A 20,295-nucleotide genomic window follows, 5' to 3' on the forward strand; every position below is an offset into this window, starting at 1 on the left:
TAGTGATGATCATAAATCTATTGCCAATTGTTGGGAAAACTTCATTAATGTTCTTCAGGGACAAAGCTGCCATCCTTTGATGGTAGGTTCTTTACTCAGTGAGGTAAAAACAATGACTGCAGATGCTGGAAATCAGATTCTGGATTAGTGGTGCTGGAAGAGCACAGCAGTTCAGGCAGCATCCAATTTCGAAGCTACTTGGATGCTGCCTGAACTGCTGTGCTCTTCCAGCACCACTAATCCAGAATCTTTACTCAGCGAGTTTTGAGTTCATGGAATGCCCTGCCAGTAGCAGTGGTGGACTCTCCCTCTTTATGGGCATTTAAGCGGGCATTGGATAGGCATATGGAGGATAGTGGGCTAGTGTTGGTTAGGTGGGCTTGGATCGGCGCAACATTGAGGGCCAAAGGGCCTGCACTGCGCTGTATTTTTCTATGATTGAGATATTAGATATTCCATAAAGAGAATTAAACAAGATTCCATGGTACGATTTAAAGAACAGTAGTGGCCAATATTTACCACTCAGCCAACATTTTATTAAGATACCTTAGTTAGTTATCGTGTTGTTGTTTGTGGGAGCCTGTTTTGTGGAAATTGTTTGCTAGGATTCCTGTCCTATAATAATGACAACATTTCAAAACAGGTTCACTTGGTCTGAAGTATTTGTGACTTCTTTTGTGAAAAAGAATATTGTTTAGTACATGTCTTTCATTCCGTTAAACAGGCCTCAATGACCTTGGGTTAAGGGATAACAGTTCAGATTCTGCCCTTGATGATGGCCATAAACTCAGGCTGGATTCAAGGTGGTGGCAAATGGAGAAAATAGAGAGTTTAAAAAGAAATGTGATCCTTGGACACAATGAAGCTTAATTTCAATACAGCGCAGAACAGGCCCTTCGGCCCTCGATGAAGCTCGATTACAAGAGGGGCAGACCAGTATGTGTCATCTGCCAGTTTTATCGGGTTTTTTTCCTCTGGGTATGACAGGGCTTCATTGTGATGCCCCCGACAGTTGAATACAGCAACCATTCACGACCAGGTTCCCATATGAGGAAAGGCCACTTGGACAAAGCACCAAGGAATGAATAATGGCAGCAAAACCAAAAACTCGGAATGAGCTAACACCATCAGGAGATGGAAACAGAGAAAACAGCAAAAGTTTATTTTCTCCTCCTTTAATAATTCACGAATACAGATGTGATCTGAAATGCAACTCAGACACATATTTAAGGGGCTTTAAGAAGTAACAAATAAACATTTCACTGATTCTTAGAAGGCAAAGAACATTCACACCTTACACCGGCCTGCTTTAGCAACAGTATTAAAGTGTAAAGGGAAATATTTTCTCTTCAGTATAAAACTAGAAACTTTTGCACTTGGGATAATAACCTCTTCACATGTTCCTACATGTTTCAATGAAGTCACCTCTGACTCATCTAAACTCCTATATAGGTCCAGTTTAGTAAAGCCCTACACTAATCACAATGCATTAATATCCTTCCATACATATGGTGATCAGTATTGTACACAGTGCAGTAAACAGATTCCATAATCGTAATGTGCAAATGAACGATAATTATTTTGCTTGTTTTCCTCATTGAGAGCTATCGATTCTCTTGGACACAAGAAGAACGGACCAAGTCTTTGAAATACTCTTGTGCTATTGGATCAGTGGTTAGCACTGCTGCCTCACAGTGCCAGGGACCCGGAATCAGTTCCAGCCTCGGGAGACTGTCTGTCTGGCGTTTGCATGTTCTCTCCGTGTCTGCGCAAGTTTCCTCCAGTTTCCTCCCAAAATCCAAAGATGTGCAGGTTAGGTAAATTGGCCATGCTAAATTGCCTATATTGTTCAGGGATGTGTAGGTTAGGTGCATTAATCAGGGGTACATATAGAGTCGTGGATAGGGGAATGGGTCAGGGTGGGATACAGATCAGAGGGACAGTGTAGACTTGTTGGGCCAAATGGCCTGTTTCCACACTGGAGGGACTCCATTCTATGAAATCTCCGGAGAGCAGGAAGGGACCTTGGTTTAATGACTCATTCAACAGATGGCACCTTAAGCATTTCAGCATGCCCTCATTACTGCACTGCAACATCAACCAAGTTACTTGTTCTCAAGTCTCCAGAATTGGACCTGATCCACAATGTTTTTGACCAAATGGCAGGTGCGCTACACATCGAGTCATGGCTTATGAAACAGCACAATTTTATAAAACAGCAAAACCACCAAGAAAGCTGTAAATCTGAAACAGATACCTGAGAAAGTTGGAAATATTCAGCAAGTCAGGTAGCATGCTTGGAGGGAGGAAAACAGTTAACATGGGGAATGCTTTGTCAGCACTGAGAGCACTTTGAGATGTAACAGTATTTAAACAAGGCATAAAAAAAACTCAAGGGTATGTGCAGAAAGAGCATCTGTGATTGGGTGGAAAGCAGTAAAGATTAATCTTTTTTTAAAAACTCACTTTCACCTCTGGATAGCCGGTTATACAGAATTACCTTTTGTCCTGGTGCAATCAAGCTATGATTGTTCTTAAGGTGATAGTTAATAGCCTTTCTGATATCTTTCTCTCTCATGTTATGAAGCAGCGTTGGTGAGACAAAATTCTCAATTCCCCAATCCTTCCTGAAAATAATAAGATTGCATTTAAAACTATTTAACTCCAAATCATAGAATTTTACAGTACAGAAAAAGGCTATTTCACCCATTGTGTCTGTACTGGCTCCCAGAACAGCTATGATATTTATGACATTGGAAACTATTCCTCCAAACCACTTACCATTCTGACTTGGAAATCTATTGCCATTTCTTAACTGTCACTGGGTCAAAATCCTGCAATTCCAACCCTAAGGGCATTGTGGGTCAATCCACAGTACGTGGACTGCAGCAGTTCAAGATGGCAGCTCACCACCACCTTCTCAAGGGCAACAAGAGATGAGCAAGAAATGGTGGGCCAGCCAGCATCACCCATGATTTATGAGTGATTTTGTTTTAAAATCCCGTGTTCAATTAAGTAATAGTTGCATCTTCTGCACAATGATGGTGGAGTTGGAACAAAGAACCCTACCTCATAGAGCCATCTGGTGATCTGAAGCTGCAACTACATTGCGACAGTTGCCGTAGAGATTTCCAATACAGGGAGTGTCTGGTTTGCAAATGGGTTCCATTCTGGAGTTTGTTCACAAGTTGGTTTGTACACAAGGCAGCACACAATGCAGGACAATGGAAAGCAGCTATTCATAAGTACAGGAAATGTTTGGCTATCTGGTCGTTAAAGTTATGAACATGCAATGGAACACATTCATAAGTACAGTCAGTTCTGCTATAATGCTATTGTTCTGTTCTTGTGCAAACCTGTGTTATAAGAAAATCACGTAATAGCAGCACCATTTAAACTAATGGGGCCATAGTCGTGTTATACTCAAAAGTTTACACGATAGAAACAGTGTCCCCAATTCGTCAATTATGTTATAGCGAACTCACATTAACAAAATGCGCGCTACAGCAGAATGATCCGTATGAGCATTCTTAAGGTGGACGTTTGTAAATCAGGGATCCCTGTAAATGAGTCAGAACCTTGGGACATCCCAAAGTGCTTTATTGCTAATAAAGTACATTTAAAATATGGTCACTGTCATGATAAAAGAAACATTGCAGTTAATTTGTACACAGCAATTGCTGACACACAGCAATGAGAACTGAAAACCTGATTTTGATGAGCAATAAATATTGGCTAGAAATATCCAATGCATGTTGGATTTTTTTTTAAAAACTCTTGTTTTCTCAGGAAGAATATACCAAGTACTGCACTTCTGCTTCCTAGTTGTGAAACCTGAAAGACTTCAGAAAAGACTTGCAAGGATATTGCCTGGGTTTGGAGGGTTTGAGCTAAAGGGAGAGGTTGAATAGGCTGGGGCTGATTTCCCTGAAGTGTCAGAGGCTGAGGGGTGACCTTATAGAGGTTTATAAAATCATGAGGGGCATGGATTGGGTCAATAGACGAAGTGATTTCTCTGGGTGCGGGAGTCCAGAACCAAAGGGTGAGAGGAGAAACATTTGAAAGGGACCTGAGGGGAAACTTTTTCACACAAAGGGTGGTGCGTGTAGGGAATGAGCTGCCAGAGGAAGTGCAGGAAGCTGGTACAATTACAACATTTAAAAGGCATCTGGAAGGGTATATCAAAAAGAAGGGTTTAGAGTGAAATGGGCCAAGTGCTGGCAAATGGGACTAGATTAAGTTAGGACATCTGGTCGGCATGGACGGGTTGGACCAAAGGTCCGTTTGTATGCTGTACATCTCTATGACTCGACGACTCTATCAGTGGACTGCTGTTACAGCTATTGAGGTCACACTGACAGGGCCTGGGAGTGAAAGGTGTCTGGGCCTGTTTTTGTGTCAGTAGAGATTGATGCTAAGTTGACTTCCATTCCTATCCTAATTTAAATTCGGGTCTGGATGAAATTTAAAGAATTACGAAGTGCCAGGGAGTTAGTCTTCAAGTAGAGGACTAAAAATAAGAATCTAGGATTAATTACACTTAAAGAGTAATTCTATGACATGTTAGTGAAGTAACTCATAACTGAGAAGTTCCTCTCGCCTGGAGTTTCACAAACACTGAGTGCTGTCAATGAGGAGTGTCCTTAATGAAGGGTCGAGTTGCTAAACTCATGCAAACAGTGCCTCACCAACAGCAAGTTCCTCCAAACAAACACCTCACTAGCTGGGAATCTTATGAACAAGGTAACTGACGAATAAAGAATCTCCTTAATAAGGAGTTTCAATAAAAGGAAGACTAGCTAATGAAGGATCACACTAATGGGAAGATTTGCCAATTAAGCAGCCCACTAAGAAAGTGTCTGACTGATGAGATGGATTATGAAACAGGGGTCTTTCTATCAAGAAGTCCAGAAAGTGCCGTGTGAACATAGTGTGGTGTGAGGTGCAGCTGAAGCACTGCCCAGTTCAATCTGCTGAATGTATTGACTCACTCAATGTACTTCATGGAGACTTTCTGAGAATGCTTGGAGCTGAGGATGCATTCCTGAATTTGCAGTGCTGCGAGACGGATAGCAGTGTTGCATTTCATCTCCATCGCAAACTTCTCCTGCAGCACATCATTGCAACTCTGTAAAAGAGATTACTAAAGGCAACACACAGCCATCTAGAAAATATCCACACAAATTGCCACCACTTACAAATGCTTTCACAAAATTACAGAATAGAATAAAACTATGCAACAGAAAAATGCCCCTTGGTCCATCAAGTATGTGTTGGTCAAAAACCCCTTTTCCAGCACTTGGTCCATAGCTTTGTCTGTCTTGGCTTCGCAAGTGCATTGTGTTGCTGCTGGTTCTTTGAATGATCTGTCCAGTTAAACCAACACCCTAGTTCTTTCCTTGTAGCTCTACATATTTTCTTTACAACTACATATCCAAAACTAATCAAAGGCTCTGTGGTACAGTGGCAGTGTCCCTACCTTTGAGCTAGGAGTTTTGGCTACAAGTCCCATCTGCTCCAGAAACGTGTAAAAACACCTCTGAGCTCTGAAGGGAGGTGATCATCTAGTGGTACAACTAGACTGTTAACCCAGATAATGTTCTGGGGACCTGGGTTTGAATCCCACCATGGTAGATGCTGGAAACTGGAATTCAATAAAAATCTGGAATTAAAAGTCTAATGATAACCGTGAACCATTGTTGGCGAAAAACCCACCTAGGTCACGAACATCCCTTAGGGAAGGAGTCTGCCATCCTTACCGTCTGGCCTACTTGTGACTCCAGACCCACAGCAATGTGGTTTGACTTTTAACTGCCATCTGGACAATTCAGAATGGGTAACAAATGTTAGCCTAGTCAGTGATGCCCTGATCCCATGAATTAATTTAAAAAACAGGTTGAACAGAAATTATCTACAAACACTAAACAAATCTTACTGCCAAAGTACATCCACCATTCTTTTTCAGGCAGTGAATTTCAGATTATAACACACTGAATATAAACCTTTAACCTCCTTTCTCTTAAATTATTTTTCTGCTGCATGGAATCCTGAGATTCCTGCAGTATCTTCCAGAACCGGAAGTCATTGAAATCTACAGGACCTCTGAGAGGGAGCATTGTTCATCTGCTCACTGTTCTTTTACCTTAAACCAGTGCCTTCTGGTTAGTAACCAAAGTGAAAATGGTGAAAAGTTTCTTTTCATTTACTCAGTCAAAGCCACTTGTATTTATAGACACCCGTATTAAATCTCCCCTTAAGTTTCTCTGCTCTACAGAGAACCACCTCACTTTCTCTAGCTGCTACAAAACTCAAATTACCAATCCCCATATGTCAACTATAATTTTAACCATGAATACAGAACATCTCACAAATACCAAAATTGTTGGATGTACGAAAATGAAGTCCATCTAGTTCACCATCTGCAATCTTGCTATACTAATTGTACAGTGATAATGTTACTATTATCTAATCATGGTAATTCATCCCTAACTATTAATATACAACAGATGCAGACAACACGTGTGCAAAACCACTGGAGGTGGGGATTTTGGCAGATCCAAAGTCACCCATTTCTCCTAGACCGGTCACACTTACCAAATGTCATGTTTATATGACATATCCAAAGTTGCTATTGTCTGAAAGTAATCTATTTAATTTTTATGTGAATCGCCCAAGCTGATTTACTCCACTCCCTTAGAGGTATGTTCCACAACGTCCTCATTGAAATACTTTTAAAATTCATTTAGGGAATGAGGATGTCGCTGGCCAAGCCAGCCTCTAATGCACATCCCTTAATTATCCAGAAGGTGGTTTCAGAGTGAACCACATTGCTGTGGGTCTGGGTCACATGTACAGAGTTTCCTTCCCTGAAGGATTTTAGTGAATAGGATGAGTTTTTCCCAACAATCAACATTTGACCCTTAATTCCAGATAATTCAAATTCCACAATCTGCAGTGGCAGGATTTGTTCCCAGGCTCCTAAAACATTAGCTGGGTCTCTGGATTAATAGTCCAGTGATATGAGCACGAGGCCATAATCTCCCCTAATGTACTTCAGAGTATTAGTTTTGAATATATTCCACTTTAAGTGCAAATACGTCCTCCGGCTTTATCAATCTTGGGAAACAGAACCTTATTTGGTGTGGTCAGTCATGATTGTTATAAGGGGCTTACCATGATCCTTATAAGGGGCTTACCATGAACCTTCATGTCAAATAGATACCTGTGAGTAGAGGTATTCAAAAGTAACTGGATCATCTTGTAAAAGTACAAGTGGATCTCTTGGCAGGAAACAAACCCTGAAGAGACACCTATAATCACGGGGCTCTCGCTTCTGGACCACCTGTGACAAGGTAGAAAACATTTATATCAGGAATTAACTTCTTATTGTCACACTGTGGAAATAATCAACAAAAAAATTTCTTTAAGCTTATATTTTAAGAAGAAGCATTTTGCACTGGGTGGTGTTGTGAAACAGAGGAGGGAAGCTTCTCTGGATACATTTGTTGATATCAGCCTAGATTTCTTTTTGTTAAATGGAGGCCCAGTCCCCAAGTTCTTTAATTACTTGCAATGCAATGCTATTTTTAGCAGTCTCAATAAAACTTGTTATTTCTATGCTGAATCAATTTTCACATACATTTTGCAGTTGAACATACGAAACATAAGCATTAGGAACTGGGGAAGGCCATTTGGTCTTTCTAGCCTGCTCCACCATTCAACAAAATTATAATTAACATGTAACTTAACTTCACCCTCCTGTATTATCTCCATATCCCTTTGTTCTTTTAGAACACAAAAATCTGCCACCCTCTACCTTGAACAGGCTCGATGTCAGACCATCCTCAGCTCTCCAAATACAGTTTTCCAAAGATTCACGACTCAACTCTCTATCCCAGTCCTACTTGAGCAGCATCTTATTCTGAGGGTGTGACCCTATGTCCGAGATTCACCAGCCACGTGGGAACTTACAAAGGGGGGGAGTGACAGCCAAGGGGAAGGCTCTCAATGTGGACACGGCACCCGAAGAAGGATGGACCACCACTCTCTTTCCTCCTATCTTTTAACCAGTCTGCCTAAAGGAAGAGCTGATCCATGCCAAATATATCATGGCTTCGCCATTTAGATCAAGTTAACAATTCCAAATACCTGTTAATTTCTTTTAAAAATACAGTCTAGTTGCTGATATTGGCACTCACTCATGTACCTTCATTTTATCAGGAGCAGGTTGGAGTGGACAGGAAGGCAGTAAATTAGCCACCTGTCATATTTTATGTTACATGGGACATTAAGAACAGTCCCATAGATTTCCATTCTATCTCCTCGCATTCTTCTGAACTTCAAGAAACACTGAATTCATTTACTCAACTTTCCAACATAAGACAATCACCTCATTCTAGGAATCAGTCTGAGCCCCTCTTCTACTGTCACATCCTTCCTTCGGTAGATGGACCCAAACAGTACACAGTCGTTTAGGTGTGACCTCACCAATATCTTGGAATTGTTGTGCGAAGACTGTTTGACTCCTACATCCAATCCAATTTTTTATCCAAAGTGAACGTACAATTTGCCTTCCCAGAAAAGTGATTACCAGGAAATACCACAGGTAATGCAGAGAGACATCTTCTTCACTCCTATGTTGTCTAATATTGATCAGCATTTCTGAACCAGAATTTGATAAAACCAAGAGATGTTGCTTTGTTCAAATTCCATTTACAAAGTCTCCAAAAATAGAACTTTTCTTTAGGCTGCAGCAGATGGAACTATTTAAAATGCCAGACTTGGACAGCAGTCCAATGTTAGGTAACAAAGCCAACAGATATAGAGGCAAAACAGAAGTTGCTGGAAGAGCTCAGCAGGTCTGGCAGCATTTGTGAAGAGAAATCAGAGTTAATGTGACCCAGTGGGTCCAGTGACCCTTCCTCAGAACTGATACAGAGGATGGTTAAGGGTTTCATTCTGTAGACGTACATGTGGGTAACTTTAGTTTTTTTTTTTTTTAGATTAGATTACTCAGTGTGGAAACAGGCCCTTCGGCCCAACAAGTCCACACCGCCCCGCCGAAGCGCAACCCACCCATACCCCTACATCTACCCCTTACCTAACACTACGGGCAATTTTAGCATGGCCAATTCACCTGACCTGCACATCTTTGGAGTGTGAGAGGAAACCGGAGCACCCGGAGGAAACCCACGCAGACACGGGGAGAACGTGCAAACTCCACACAGAGAGTCGCCTGAGGCAGGAATTGAACCCGGGTCTCTGGCGCTGTGAGGCAGCAGTGCTAACCACTGTGCCACCGTGTTGTCTACTTTAAAGCTCGCAAACTCTCAGGGATATCACTCCTTCATGTACACAGTCCACAGAAACCCCAACATACCTGCTCAATGATTTCATCATCATGTAAGAGATAGACCTTGGTGATACTGTATCGTTCCTTCAAAACCAGGGCAAAATGTTCAATACAACGGATGGATAACTTTGACTTCAGGGTGAGGATGATATCCTGTCAAATTGCAGAAGAAAGGGACAATAAAATTAATTTCTTATTGCCTTTCTGAATTTCCTGTTGAAGATATACGGTCTTATTACCTATCCCCAACTTTCACTCACACAATACTCTTCTTCTATTGGCTGATTCCTGGGACAAAGGGGTTGAGTTCTCAGGAACGGCTAAACAGGTTCGGCCATTATTCACTCGAGTGTAGAAGAATGAGGGGTGACCTGACTGAAACATATAGGATTCTCAGGGGACGTGAAAGGCTGGATGTTGAGAAGATGTTTCCACTTGTGGGGGAATCTCAAACTCGGGGACATAGTTACAGAATGACATGGAAAGGAATTTCTTTTCCCGGAGAAAGGTGAATAGCTGAATTCTCAATCACAAAGAGTTGTGGAGTTGAGATCCCTGAAAGTATTTAAAGAAGCACTAGGTAGATATTTAAAATATTAAGAAGTGAGCATGAAACAGGAGTTGAGGGCTGGAGCAGATCAGCCATGATCTTGCATAATGGCAGGGTAGGAGTGAGGGAGCTAAATGGCCGACTTCTCCACTTGTTCCTTATGCTCTTATGGTCTAAGAAGACTCCTAAGGCAACATGATTATAAGCATTGCAGAAATAAGAAGGAAATAGTGTTAAATCATCCCTAACATCCTGCCTTACTCACTGCCCAAGTCTGCAGTCCCTGTTCCATCCACAGTCTATATCCGCTCCTCCATTGCTGTGGGAACCCCCTGCTCGATCCAGTGTCCCAACCCCATCCTCCATCCACTCTCCCAACCCCATCCTCCATCCACTCTCCCAACCCCATCCTCCATCCACTCTCCCAGCCCCATTCTCCACCCATTCTTCGAACCCCTTCTCCACCCACTCTCCCAAACCCCCTTCCCCATCCACTCTCCCAAACCCCCTTCTCCACCCACTCTCCCAACCCCCTTCTCCACCCACTCTCCAAAACCCCTTCTCAACCCACTATCCCAACCCCCTTCTCCACCCACTCTCCCAAACCCCTTCTCCACCCACTCTCCCAAACCCCCTTCCCCACCCACTCTCCCAACCCCCTTCCCCACCCAGTCTCCCAACCCCCTTCTCCACCCACTCTCCCAATGCCCTTCTCCACTGTTCCAACCCCCTTTCCCATCCACTCTCCCAAACCCCTGTCCCCATCTACTCTCCCAATCCCCTTCTTCACCCACCCTCCCAACCCCCTTCTCCACCCACTCTCCCAACCCCCTTCTCCACCCACCCTCCCAACCCCTTTCTTCACCCACCCTCCCAACCACCTTCTCCACCCACTCTCCCAGCCCTCTTCTCCATCCACTATCCCAACCCCCTTCTCCACCCACTCTCCCAACCCCCTTCTTCACCCACCCTCCCAACCGCCTTCTTCTCCCACTCTCCCAGCCCCCTTCTCCACCCACTCTCCCAACCCCCTTCTTCACCCAACCTCCCAAACCCCTTCTTCACCCACTCTCCCAGCCCCCTTCTCCACCCACTCTCCCAACCACAATCTCTCTCCAATGTCCCAAATCCCTTCCTCATCTATTCTCCCAAACCCCTTCTCCACCCACTGTACCAACCCTCTTCTCCACCTGCTGTCCAAACCCCCTTCTCCATCCACTCACTACATCTCTTGCTCTATAAATTGTCCAAACCTATGCACCATCCACAATCCTGGTGCCTAATATATCGACTCAGAGGGCATGAAGTTCCTGTTTTTTCTCACACTGGCTTTAGGTGGTGAGTAACGTACCCCTACCCTTGGCTGTGAAGACAGTCAGAGCTAACTGGTAAGCCTGGGTGAGGTTCCTGGCCCTTCATTGGGCTCAATGCTAGTATCCTGGGTTGTCAGAAACTGCCTGCCAATCAGAGGCTAGCAGCCTTTGAGTCCTGAAGTCAGGCAAGGCCTGCTCATCATGAGATCCAGCTGCAATAACACAAGTCTTCTTTATCTTCTTGTCACAGGGTGGGAAGGCGATGGGGGATGGTCAGGGAGTTCAGAGGTAGATGCCATTTGGGGTAACTGGAGATCCCCTCCCAATCCGGCAGCGAGGTCACCCTGGTTTTCCAGGGAAACCAACCACCAGCAGGAATGTAAAGAGAGAGACGTCGAAGGTGGTCATTTGAGGCTCTTCAGTGGCCAATAATTGATTACTTAAGACCTTAGCAGATTGAATAGGTTGCCCATGGACCTTCTTGACTAGAACTAATTGGTGACCAGACTTAAAGGGTTGGGGGGGGGGGTTACCATATCTCCCAGTACCTCTGCCATTGGCAGGACAGAGCCCATTGACAGAGCAGTCGTTCTTGTTTCCCTTTCCAACATCTATTGTCTGTCCTGTTCTGTCAACGTCTAAAAGCTTTTGAAAACTTTTTTAATTGCTGGATACATTAACTTGCAAAGATGGAAAAGCATTTTCGGAGTTGACTTATTTCAGTTATCATACATGAACCTTGACAATCCTCACTGCAGAATTTGGCCTTTAGCGGATAAATGCTTTCATCCATTTTGCAGTGAATACAAGACTTTGGATATGAATTGAAAGTCAGATTAAAAATCAAGGGTTGACCGACAAGCCTACATCAATAATTTTTGTTCTATGTTTTGTTTGCTATTCTGCAGATTCGGTTGCTTTTGTATACTGTTCATGTGCATTAAAGAAAGGGACAGCATTTGGACAACACATTTTTATCACCAAAAGATGTTCCAAAGTGCTTTAATGCCAAAAAGCTACTTCTGAAACATGATCAGTATTGTACCTCAAAGTTCGCTCATTTCACAGATTACCAGATGGCTACGGTATAATCAATCTTGCTCTTTCAGTTCATAACCAAATTAAAATCTCAAAGAAATTATTGAACTATGATTCCCTTCCAACCTTCAATGTCTCCAGACTGTTAGACTTTGGATTGACATCCAGTACTGATGAGAGAAGATTTCTTCAAACTGAATACCAGAAAGACTAAAGCTATTATTTTCAAGTCCTGCCATTCTCTAGTTACCAATTCCACCTCTCTCTCAACTAGCTGAGGCTGAACCAGACTTTGCAACCTGGGTACCACATTTGACCAGAGATCTTACCACAAATCCACATCATCGCTAAGACTGCCTATATCCCACCTCAATACTATTGCCTGAATCCATCCTCGACTCATCTGTTGCTGAAACACTCGACTGCAACTTAATTATATTGAGGTCCAAATTCCTGCCCGGTGTCCCCTCTCCCACCCTTCATAGATGATAACTTATCCATAAATCTGTTGCCTCCATTTAACTTACAAGTTCCTCTTCACCCGAACCCTGTCTCTTTGGTGTACACTGACTTGACCATTATCCTTCATTTCAAAACCCTCCATTTTCTTGACCATCTTTATTTCTGTGTGTCCTCCACTCCTACCATCCTCCAAGACACCTACATTCTTCAAATTCTGGCCTCATTCAACTCCCTGACTTTAAACATTCCATCGCTGATAGCCAAGATCAGCATTTCCCTGCCTTTCCATCCCTTTCACCTCCTTTAAGACACATCTCTTTCACTAAGAGTTTTATCATTTATCCTAGTATCTCTTTATATGATTTGTGTCAATTTTGGTTTCATAAATGTCCTGTGAAACACCTGAGTAAATACACTCTATAAATGCAGATTGTTGTCATTGATGTTGTTAATAAAAATCATTTTAATATAAGGAGCAGATCAGAATACTGAGACTCTGAAATAAAAAAAATAGAAAAAGCTGGAAATAATAAACCTGTCAGACTGTATCTATGGAGAGAGAAACAAAATTAAAGTTTCAGCATTAATGAAGAGCATATTTCAGAATTAGAGAGAGTTGGAGATGTAACAGGTTCAAAATGAGTATTGCAGACAGAGAGCAGTGAGTGGTGAAAGAGAAAAAGGAAAGATCTGTGATGGAAGGCAGGAGGGATTAAATGACAAGGTGGATGATTTCACTGGGCAAAACAGGATGTTAATGAAACAAACATTGGTGATGGAGTAATAGTGAAGAAGGTTATCTCAGAGTACAATAGGATCTTGATCAGGTGGGTCAATGGGCCGAGGAATGGCAGATGGAGTTTAATTTAGATAAATGTGAGGTGCTGCATTTTGATAGGGCAAATCAGGGCAGGACTTATACACTTAATGGTAAGGTCCTGGGGAGTGCTACTGAACAAAGATACTTAGGAGTGCAAGTGCATAGTTCCTTGAAACTGGAGTTGCAGGTGCTGAAGAAGGCATTTGGCATGTTTGTCAGTGCATTGGTCAGTGCATTGAATATAGGAATTGAGAGGTCATGTTGCAACTGTACAGGAAACTGGTGAAGCCACTTAAAGAATACTACGTTCAATTCTGGTCGCCTTGCTATAAGAAATACATTCTTAAGCTTGAAAGGGTTCAGAAAATATTAAAAAGGATGTTGCCAGAGTTGGAGGGTTTGAGCTATAGGGAGAGGCTGAATAGGCTGGGGCTGTTTTCCCTGGAGCGTAGGAGGCTGAGGGGTGACCTTATAGAGGTTTATTGAAATCAGGAGGGGCATGGATAGGATGACTGGTCAAGATCGTTTTCCCGGGGTAAGGGAATCCAAAATTAGAGGGCATAGGTTTAAAGTGAGAGGGAAAAGATTTGACAGGGACCTGACAGGCAACTTTTTCACACAGAGGCTGGTGCATGTATGGAATGAGTTGCCAGAGGACGTGTTGCAGGCTGGTACAATTGCAACATTTAAAAGGCATGTGAATGGGGAGATGAATAGGAAGAGATTAGAGGGGTATGGGCCAAATGTTGACAAATGGGACAAGATCAGATTGGGATATCAGGTCAGCATGGTTGAGTTGGACCGAAGGGTCTCTTTCCGTGCTGCATGACCCCATGACTGTATGACTCTATAACAAGACAAAAGAACAAGCTAACTCATTTCAGTCAAACAGCCTGTTCCTTGAATTTGGAACCAGTCATTTATTGGATGTTTATGTCTCACTAGTGCTCCCAGAGGAGACCTCTGTTTAAAGGTAAGGTGCTTTATCTGAATGATAAATCCAAATCAATCTCGCTATTATTTATATTAATGAATGCTAGATTGCCCATAGCAACTTCCATGGTTAGATAACAAACCTGAGTCTTTACTACACATCATATTGAGTGAAATATATCCCTGGGATCACTTAGTGGCCACAGCTTGTAAAAACATTATGGCACTTGAATGGAAATGTTGATTTACAACATTCAGTGTTAACAAAGCATAAACAAAAATTGTGACAATGAAAAGTAACATTTGTAGACAGGAACGAATGGTCTAGAATTGGTTTTTAAATCAGAATTAGATTTTAGGTTTTATTGTCACGTGTACTCAAGTATAAAAGTATAGGAGTATGGTGACAAGTTACAATGCCACCACACACGGCACCACGTTAGGTACAAAGTTAGGGGCAGCACGGTGACTCAGTGGTTAGCACTGCTGCCTCACAGCGCCAGGGACTGGGTTCGATTCCAGCCTCAGGCAACTGTCTGTGTGGAGTTTGCACCTTCTCCCTGTGTTGACGTGGGTTTCCTTCGGGTGCTCTGGTTTCCTCCCACAATCCAGAGATGTGCAGGTTAGGTGAATTGTCCGTGCTAAATTGCCCACAGTGTTCAGCGATGTGTAGGTTAGGTGTATTAGTCAGGGGAAATGTAAAGTAAAAGGGTAGGGGAATGGGTCTGGATGGGATACTCTTCGGAGGGTCAGTGTGGACTTGTTGGGCCAAAGGGCCTGTTTCCACACTGCAGGGATTCTATAAAATAAAAGTTCTACCTATTACAAACTTTAGGTATTAAAATAGAGAAATAAAGAAAAAAAGCACCATCATCTCTCTCCTGCATCTTTGTCACTAATGCTACTTTAATCCATCGACAACTGAATTAAAATTTTTCACTCATTTACTGCCCTCCCCACCAAGCCCATCCCCAACACCTCCTCCCTCCCTCCTACCCCACCCCCAGTCGATGGTTAAAATTAATAGTACATTCAAAGCTGAGCAAAATCAACAAATGGGAAAATATCACAGCAAGGAACAAAGAACACTTATAGCCATCATTACCTTCACTGTTGTATTTTTCTCATATCGAAAGGCTTTGGTCTGTCCATTTTCCAAATACACCTTGAGAACACTGGGCATGAAAAGTAGTGAGTTACCCTGCGGGAATGATAAAACACAAAATTCTAGAATTATTTATGAAAACAGATAAGCAAAATAACATAATAGACTCCTCATTATCGTTGTTACAAATACTAAAATGAGGGACAGCAGAGAGAGTGTGTGTACGCATATATAAAATATATAGGTGTGGATGTATTTGTGCATCTGCATGTGTGTGTGCGTGCACATTTATGTTTCTGTGTATCTTTGTCTGTGTGTGTGTATGCATTTGTGTGTGTTTGCCTGTGTGTTTGTATGTGTCTGTGTTTGTGTGTGTCTGCATATGTGTGCCGGTGTGGGTGTTGGTATCTGTGCTTGTGTGTGTGTCTGTATCTGTGTCTGCGTATGTGCATATGTCTGTGCGTGTGTGTGTGTGTGTGTGTGTGTGTGTACCTGTTTTTGTGTTTGTGCCTAGTGATATGTACAGTTTGCCTCCAATATCCCTCCTGGAGTTTCAGATCCAATCTCTCCAGGTATTCATGAAGTTCTTGCTGTCATTTTGTTCCAAAGTTCACTCACATACACACATCCATAGAAAAGCTCAGCCAATCCTTTGGGATTAAACAATAAAAAAAACCATCACAGCCACAGGAGTTTTCTATGGTTTTGTCCGGAGACCAGGCCAAACAAAGCAACTGGTTTGGAGGGACCACACTGAAGATCAGGAATCCAGAGTGGGGTTGAGGTAGTGTGCATCTTGTGCCTAAAGTTCCCGATTTCCAGCCTTACTAAGGGCCTTGTTGTAGGTTTAGATTAGATTCCCTACAATGTGGAAACAGACTCTTCGGCCCAACCAGTCCACAACGACCCTCCGAAGAGTAACCCACCCAGACCCATCCCTCTCTGACTAATGCACCTAACACTATGGGCAATTTAGCATGGCCAATACACCTGACTTGCACATCTTCGTGACTGTGGGAGGAAACCGGAGCACCCGGAGGAACCCCACTGGGAGAACATGCAAGCTCCACACAGACAATCGACCAAGGCTGGAATCAAACCTGGGACTCTGGTGCTGTGAGGCAGCAGTGCTAACCATTGAGCCACCCTAAGTGTTGCCCTAAGTAGAGTTGGTAGATCTAATGAAGGACATACAGTTACTTCAGATTAGTGAAAGAAGGCCTCAAAATGTGGCTAGTTGGAGGGCACTAACTTTTGATCTGGGCATCCAAAAAAGTAGTGGCATAACTGAGAGTTGGCACCATGGTATGAAGTATCAGGGGATCAAATGTCCACACACGTCTGGAGCACAAACTGTTTTTAATAACCTGATGGGGAAGACACACAGGTTCCTCCCAGTTCCACATTACCTGTAGGGAGGCAGAAGTAGGAAACCACAGACCAGTTATGTGTGGCACCTTATCAAATGCTTTCCAGAAGTCCAGATATACTATATCTGCAGGACCCCCATTACCCACTTCACTTGTTACATCTTCAAAGAGCTCTAGCAAATTAAATGAATTACTCTTCATAAAGAAAATGAATTATTCTTCATCAAACCACACTAACTGTGGTGAGTTGTGTTTTACTTTACAAATGTAATACTACTTAATAATGAATTTAAACAATTTCCCAATGACAGACATTAAACTAACCATTCTGTGGTTTCCTACTTTCTATTTCCCTCCCATTTTGAACTATTGTCTTACATTAGCAATTTTCCATCCACTAGAACCTTTCCAGAATTCGGGACATTTTGGAATACTATAATTAATGTATCCACTATCCATGCTGTCACTTCCTTTAAGACTATACGGAATAGGTCATCAGATCCTGGGGACTTGTCTGCCTTTAATCCCAATACTTTGCTCAGAATTTTCTCCCTATTGATGGTGATTGCTACAAATTCTACCTTTTCTATAATCTCTGCATTACCTGTTACCATTGGGATGGTTTCAGTGTCTTCCACTGTGAAAACTGAGGTAAAAAATCGATTTAGAGTCTCTGCCATTTCTGTGCTCCCCACTATTAACTCCTCAACCTCGAAAGGGCCAACATTCATTTTAGCTACTCTCCTTTTTATATACTGATAAAATTATTTGCTGTCTGTTTTTATATTTTGAACTAGTTTTCTTTCATAATTAACCTTCGTTCTTTTTATTACTTTTGAGTCACGCTTTGCTGGTCTTTAAAAGTTTCCCAATCCTCCAGCCTGCCACTGCCCTTTACAATATGGCATGCCTTAGTTTTTGCCCTTATAGACAATAGACAATAGACAATAGATGCAGGAGTAGGCCATTCTGCCCTTCGAGCCTGCACCGCCATTCAATATGATCATGGCTGATCATTCCTAATCAGTATCCTGTTCCAGCCTTATCTCCATACCCCTTGACTCCACTATCTTTAAGAGCTCTATCCAATTCTTTCTTAAAAGAATCCAGAGACTGGGCCTCCACTGCCTTCTGGGGCAGAGCATTCCACACAGCCACCACTCTCTGGGTGAAGTAGTTTCTCCTCATCTCTGTCCTAAATGGTCTACCCCGTATTTTTAAGTTGTGTCCTCTGGTTCGGCACTCCCCCATCAACGGAAATATGTTCCCTCCTGCCAGAGTGTCCAGTCCTTTCATAAGCCTATACGTTTCAATCAGATCCCCTCTCAGTCTTCTAAACTCAAGGGTATACAAGCCCAGTCGCTTCAGTCTTTCCGTGTAAGGCAATCCTGCCATTCCAGGAATTGACCTCGTCAATTATGTTATCTTTAACTTCCTTAGTTAGCTATGGAAGCATTTATCCCTCTTATATTCTTTTCTTCCATTCTAAATATATTTTAGTTGGAGGAATTAAATATCTCCTTTAATGTTCATCAATAGTCCTACATTTTAGTTTTTCCACCTGGTCCACTAGGGCCAAATCTGTCAATTTCCCTATGTAATTAGCTTTGTTTAATTCTAGAATGCTAGTATGGGACTCAGGTTTCACTCATGCTCACCACAATCAACATTATTCAGGCCCTCAGGAAGCATAAAGCCAAAAGGCACCTAGTGTTTTATAGAAAAATACAAGTTACCCAGTCCAGAACATACTGGGAGCAAATCAGATTAATTATAATCTGGCTGAACTAGTCAGTGGGCTAAATGCCTGCGGAAGGCACAAACCTGTGTGTGGCCATTGACAATCACTTCCTCAGCAAAGCGTACTTTGACTGGGTTGCTTTTCAATCTGGCTCGCTTTTCTTCAGTAATAAATGATGACTTGGGCCCCTGTATACAAACAGAAACCATGACACTTAAACAACAGCTTTGGCGTTTTGTGTTGACAATGTGTGGCAATTGGGAAAGCCCTGCACTGATGTTTTGGGTTCCAAAAGTTTGATTGTAACCTAAAATACGAACATACAAACAAGGATTAAGAGAGTAGGCCTATGAGCCTCCTTCACTCTTCAATAAAATCATGGCTGTTCCGATTTTATTGTAGGATCCAGGCCCTTCAGCCCAACAAGTCCACACCAACTTTCCAAAGAGTAACTCACCCAGACCCATTCCCCAACCCCTGACTAATGCACCTAACCTACACACCCCTGAATACAATGGGCAATTTAGCACTACCAATTCACCTAACCTACACATCTTTGGACTGTGGGAGAAAACCGGAGCACCCAGGAGGAAACCCACGCAGACATTGGGACATTGTGCAAACTCCACGGGGTCACCCGAGGCTGGATTCCTGCATCTCCCTGATAATCTTTCAACTCCTCAGTCATCAAGAATCTGTCTATCTCTGCCTTAAAAAATATTTAAATATTCTGCATCTACTGCCTTGTGAGGAAGGGTATTCTAAAGGCCCACAACCCTTTGAGAGAAAAAGGGTTTCCTCATCTTTGTTTTAAATGGGTGCCCCCCCCATTTTAAAATAATGATCTCCAGTTCTCAGATTCTCCCACAGAGGAAACCTGAATTCTTTCAGCATTCGTTCAAGACCCCTTGAGATCTCAGATGTTTTAGTTAACTCATTTATAACTCTTCAAAACTCCACAGGATACAAGCCCATCTGGCCTAGCCTCTCCATCTAAGGCAATCCACTTATTCCAGGTATTCCTTCTCTGAACTGCTTCCGATGCGTTAACATCCTTCCATAAGTACAGTGACCAATACTTTATACAGTACTCCAGATGTGTTCTCCCCAATGCCCTGTAAAATTAATGTATAACCTCCCTACATTTGCAGTTAATTCCCCTTGCAATAAACCATTCAAATTGAGCCATGTGACCTTTTGTATCCATCTGAAAGCGGACATGGCATCTCGGTTTAATAATTCAACTCTAAAAGTGTAGTGCTTGCCTCAGTCTTGCACTGGAGCTCATCCAATATCCCCGTAATATCATGGACTTCTAGCTAGATAGAGAGAACTGGAGGTCTAGTTGATGGGTGTTGCTCCACTTTAGGATATGCTGAGATTAATGATCAAATCTTCGTTTGTATCCTGCATAAAGCTTCTTTGATTATGTAGCTTGATAACACATCACACAAGACAAATGGCCACTGAAGCATGAATCAAACCCTTCTGACGTGAGCTGGTTGAATTTGTGTCAAACTTGGACCCGTGCACAGTCTCATCAAGCCCCATCAAATGTTAATTGAACATAAAGCACCATCCTGTTCTGAGTCAGGTGGCTTTCTGCAAGCT

General features: G+C 42.6%; 1 protein-coding gene across 1 annotated transcript in view; it reads right to left on the reverse strand.

Annotated features, from left to right (window-relative positions):
* Positions 1-20,295, reverse strand: part of LOC140492536 (FERM and PDZ domain-containing protein 1-like) — a 49,829-nt gene that overhangs the window by 20,776 nt on the left and 8,758 nt on the right. The window contains exons 5-10 of the mRNA XM_072591473.1: positions 18,768-18,872; positions 15,574-15,669; positions 9,380-9,505; positions 7,223-7,342; positions 4,992-5,128; positions 2,501-2,627 (exon numbers count right to left, since the gene is read on the reverse strand). Coding sequence (XP_072447574.1) covers positions 2,501-2,627; positions 4,992-5,128; positions 7,223-7,342; positions 9,380-9,505; positions 15,574-15,669; positions 18,768-18,872 — 711 coding nt within the window. The remainder of the gene's footprint in view (positions 1-2,500; positions 2,628-4,991; positions 5,129-7,222; positions 7,343-9,379; positions 9,506-15,573; positions 15,670-18,767; positions 18,873-20,295) is intronic.

Source organism: Chiloscyllium punctatum, chromosome 2, assembly GCF_047496795.1.
Source record: "Chiloscyllium punctatum isolate Juve2018m chromosome 2, sChiPun1.3, whole genome shotgun sequence".
Lineage (NCBI taxonomy): Eukaryota > Metazoa > Chordata > Chondrichthyes > Orectolobiformes > Hemiscylliidae > Chiloscyllium > Chiloscyllium punctatum.